This window comes from Glossina fuscipes, unplaced genomic scaffold (assembly GCF_014805625.2).
Source record: "Glossina fuscipes isolate IAEA_lab_2018 unplaced genomic scaffold, Yale_Gfus_2 56641, whole genome shotgun sequence".
In the NCBI taxonomy this organism is placed as follows: domain Eukaryota; kingdom Metazoa; phylum Arthropoda; class Insecta; order Diptera; family Glossinidae; genus Glossina; species Glossina fuscipes.
The window spans coordinates 1-3,804 of NW_024000726.1; the positions used below are offsets into that span (position 1 = coordinate 1).

General features: G+C 34.6%; 1 protein-coding gene and 1 long non-coding RNA gene across 2 annotated transcripts; both read left to right on the forward strand.

Annotated features, from left to right (window-relative positions):
* Nucleotides 1–9: 9 nt before the first annotated feature.
* On the forward strand, nt 10–951 carry LOC119643134. Its single transcript, XR_005248224.1, has 3 exons — nt 10–178; nt 291–512; nt 580–951. It is a non-coding gene; the product is annotated as an uncharacterized LOC119643134 (long non-coding RNA).
* Nucleotides 952–2,130: 1,179 nt separating this feature from the next.
* LOC119643133 (suppressor of hairless protein-like) lies at nt 2,131–2,703 on the forward strand. Its single transcript, XM_038042481.1, has 4 exons — nt 2,131–2,220; nt 2,264–2,351; nt 2,404–2,594; nt 2,656–2,703. The coding sequence occupies exons 1-4, from the start codon at nt 2,131–2,133 to the stop codon at nt 2,701–2,703; spliced, it is 417 nt and encodes a 138-aa protein (XP_037898409.1).
* The last annotated feature ends 1,101 nt before the right edge of the window (nt 2,704–3,804 follow it).

A 3,804-nucleotide genomic window follows, 5' to 3' on the forward strand; every position in this document is an offset into this window, starting at 1 on the left:
ATTAGGACGATTCATTGGTCTCCCGTATAGCACGCAAGACGGTTTACAATATGTTGTGTTGTATGTGCAATTATTTTGATGGCGTTGGTTCTTGTTGTAAATATCCTTATGTAGATGACTTATTAAGTGAACTATTGGCATGGCCCAGTTTTGGCTAAAGATTTTTTTAGTACGAAGGGTAATTAAAAAAATAATTTCAAAGTTTTCAGCCAAATATATATATTAGAATATTATTTCGTTGAAAATTTAAATTAAATTTAAAGTAAATTTACCTTCCACGCAATCTTTAGAAGAAGAAACTCTGATGCCACAAAGGTTGTGTATCAAGTGCGCAAATTTATTAAAATATATTTACGTCTTCCTCTTAGAGGTGCAAAAGTTACACGAAATATATTTGAATCAAGCAAGGAATTTAAAAAATTTTGTGAAAAAGATGTTGGTCCACCGGACGGTTACGAACACGCTCAGTCAGATGTTATTTTAAGATTGGATTATGATGAGGACACAAGAAGGTACTAATTCAAGTAAGATATAGAAAGAGATTTTACATGTTTATTTATGTGTTCCCGCGTTTCTAAGAGGATCAAACAAGAAAACTTTCAACTGAAGCTTCTGAAGTTATCAAGTTGGTTTGGAGTGAAACTGCCTTAAACTATAAAACAGAAAGTGAAAGGAGGTTTTGCCTTGAAAACGATAATATTCGCAGCTATCACTAGCAAAAGCAACCGAGGATGCAACCTTAAAATCCAGTCTTGCTACCAGTTGAGAATATTGATCACGTCTGTCTCCTAATTAACATCGATTCATGATTCGATGCAGTCTAATTGAGAAGAGTAACGGTTCTGCAAATTGAAGATCTGCGAAAATGCTCTTAGAGCTTCTAACGAGACGGCATCCATAAACTACCCGGCAAGAAACAAAAGACCACAAATAACGACGGTAAACATTTTATTTATTAAGTTTTGTAACAAATATATTTTAAATAAATTTAAATCTTATCAAGAAGTACAAAGAATTTATTTGCGCAGCTACTATGTAATATTGAACTGACCTAATGATCCTGATGTTATAAATCAATGTGAAATAAAAAGAAGATACTTTTTTCCAGACAGTACTGAAACATACTGCACTATGCACCATTTTTGATATATAATTTTTATTCAGGGGGCCGATATTAAAATTAGCAAAATTGGGCAGTAACCCTTGAGTTAAATAATTGGCACATCATTTCAACAACCTTCAGCTTTCCATGTCTCCAAAGCATTTCTCCATAAAATAATAAATAGGCGTAAACACATGTCACTATTCGTTTTCCTGACAGAAGTGTCTTTGTAACTCAAACAAACATTTTCCAGCTCGTAGAGCTTTCCAGAGATGAATACCACATAAACATCTGTCAGTAAACTGTATAATATGATCGCCTATCTTGTAGTAACACCTTTAAGGCTATCATCTTTAAATATTGTGGAAAACTGTACAAAATTTCAATTTCATTTGCTTCTTGCTTCGAAAGAATCGCATCATCGTTATTCATTCATTCGTCTCTTGTAATCTTACTAAAATACATTGGTCCGAAATTGGCCGATAAATACGGCATAACCATTTGACCATACTTTAAACCTTTAGGGCGTTCGAAACGGTATATGTCACTAAATAAATGTATCAACGAACTTAGATCTTTAATTGTAAATGTTAAGCCGAAATCATTAAAGACTTTTTGCATTGCCATGTGGACAACACCATCGTTTCGTATCGGCGACAAGCAACATGTGGAATATATTAAATTTCGGTTTAAGCAAACGTAAGCAATTTGCTAAAATTGCCGCTTGAAGCTCAGGTATGCGCAAACGTTCTTTAAGACGAGTTGGTTTGAAAATATTGTTATCATTACTTTACGTATGCGAGTAACTCTGGATTCCATCAAATCATTGCACACTATTTGAGAAGGATATAATGTTTGCAACATTAGTAAGTATTTGCCACCGGGGGCAGCGCAGGCATCGACTACTCGATCACCCGGCCGAATATCCAAAAATAATGGCGGCAGGATTGATGCTCCATCCATTAAGTAGTGTGATAGAACGCCTTAGTGGGTTAAAAGAATTTCGCTAATGTCCAAAAAAGTACGGTATGGCTTTGCCACGTTTAATAATACGTAAAGTGGATAAACAAATGGCTTTGTTAGAGGCAGACGATCCCGTTTCCCAATTGCATAAGTGTGTATATGAAGGATACCGATCGAATGTATTTATGTTTATCACAGGTAAAAATAATACAATTTCAAGCGACACCCAGCCCTAAAGAACCCAATAAGGAAATGATTAATAAGTGTATTCTAAGGGACAATGAAGGTAATTTTGTTTTTACAAGCACCGCCTTTTTTTAGTTCGCCCGTCGCATTAGTACCTATAGTTAATTCATTAAATTTGAATGGTGGTGGAGATGTGGCCATGTTGGAGTTAAGTGGTGACAATTTTACTCCTCATTTACAGGTTTGGTTCGGCAATGTGGAAGCCGAAACTATGTATCGCTGTACGGAAGTCCTCCTGTGTGTGGTCCCTGAGATATCGCAATTTCGGGAGGTATGGTTATGGGTATGACATGACCTTTTAGCTTATATAAAGAGATTTTTTCACATTTTTGGTTTTTCTTTAGGTGCGTCAACCTATCCAGGGAGTAGACTGTCTTATACGTAAGATATAGTCTGCTAAAAAGTCGCAAAAAAATAATGATTAATAGTGCCGATGAAATAAATTTAAAAACTGTTAATGTATATGTAAATATTGTAATGGTTTATCAACACTCGCCTGCAGTTGCCAAAGCACAATAAAAAAAATGTGAAAAGAATGAACATGAAAAATTTTAATTTGAATAGTTGCTTACCCATATTTCATGACATCAATGCATATTTTTGAAAAAAAAACTAGCAAAAATTCCGTAGAGTGGATTACAATTTTTAGCTTTCAAAATAATTAAAATTAAATTGATTAAGAATTACTTGCGAGGATTTTTAAGATTTTTTTGTAATAACACATATGTTTTATTTTCCCGAAAAGAATCGTCTGTTTAAGAAACTTACTCCTTAAGCTAAGTATCTATTGCCAGAAAACATTGTACCAATTGCAACGAAACGACCATCATCACGAAGGCTTCTTCCACACAATCGCAAAGTACAAGAATGTGCAGAGCCTGATTTTTACGGTTTTCCGCACCACCCTTAAGGTACCGTGATAGGCGCGTTGCCAATTGTTTTAAATGGCTGGCTCCCCAGTAGACCTACACCACTATATACATAATTACAAATTACAATATTATTTGCAATAATAATACATAATAATACATAATAATACATAGTAATACATAGTAATACGTAATAAATAAAAAGCCCCGCTAATACATACATATATATAAAGAAATAAAAATTACTGGTATGCCGGTGTGCTGACATCTGCAAAAGAAAAATATTGTGATTAATAAATTTTATATACAAAGATGACCACAAACTTACCATTGGCCTACGGAAGTATCCCATTCTGCTGAAACGATGAGTGGAGGTGGAGTAGGAAGCATGCTCTTTGATCTAAAATAAAATAAAAAGAAGTGAATAAATTATACATAATACTAAGTAACGATAAATGCAAACTTACCTTTAGCATGCAGCGAATTTTCATCGCTATGAGGCGTCGACCGAATAGCTGGCCTTGATTTTGCGGGCGAACCTAAAGCACGGCTTCAAAATGACGATGCATTTTCAACTGTTTCTTGCGCCCAGTTTTTGCCAGTCAGTAGCAAATGTATGATGAA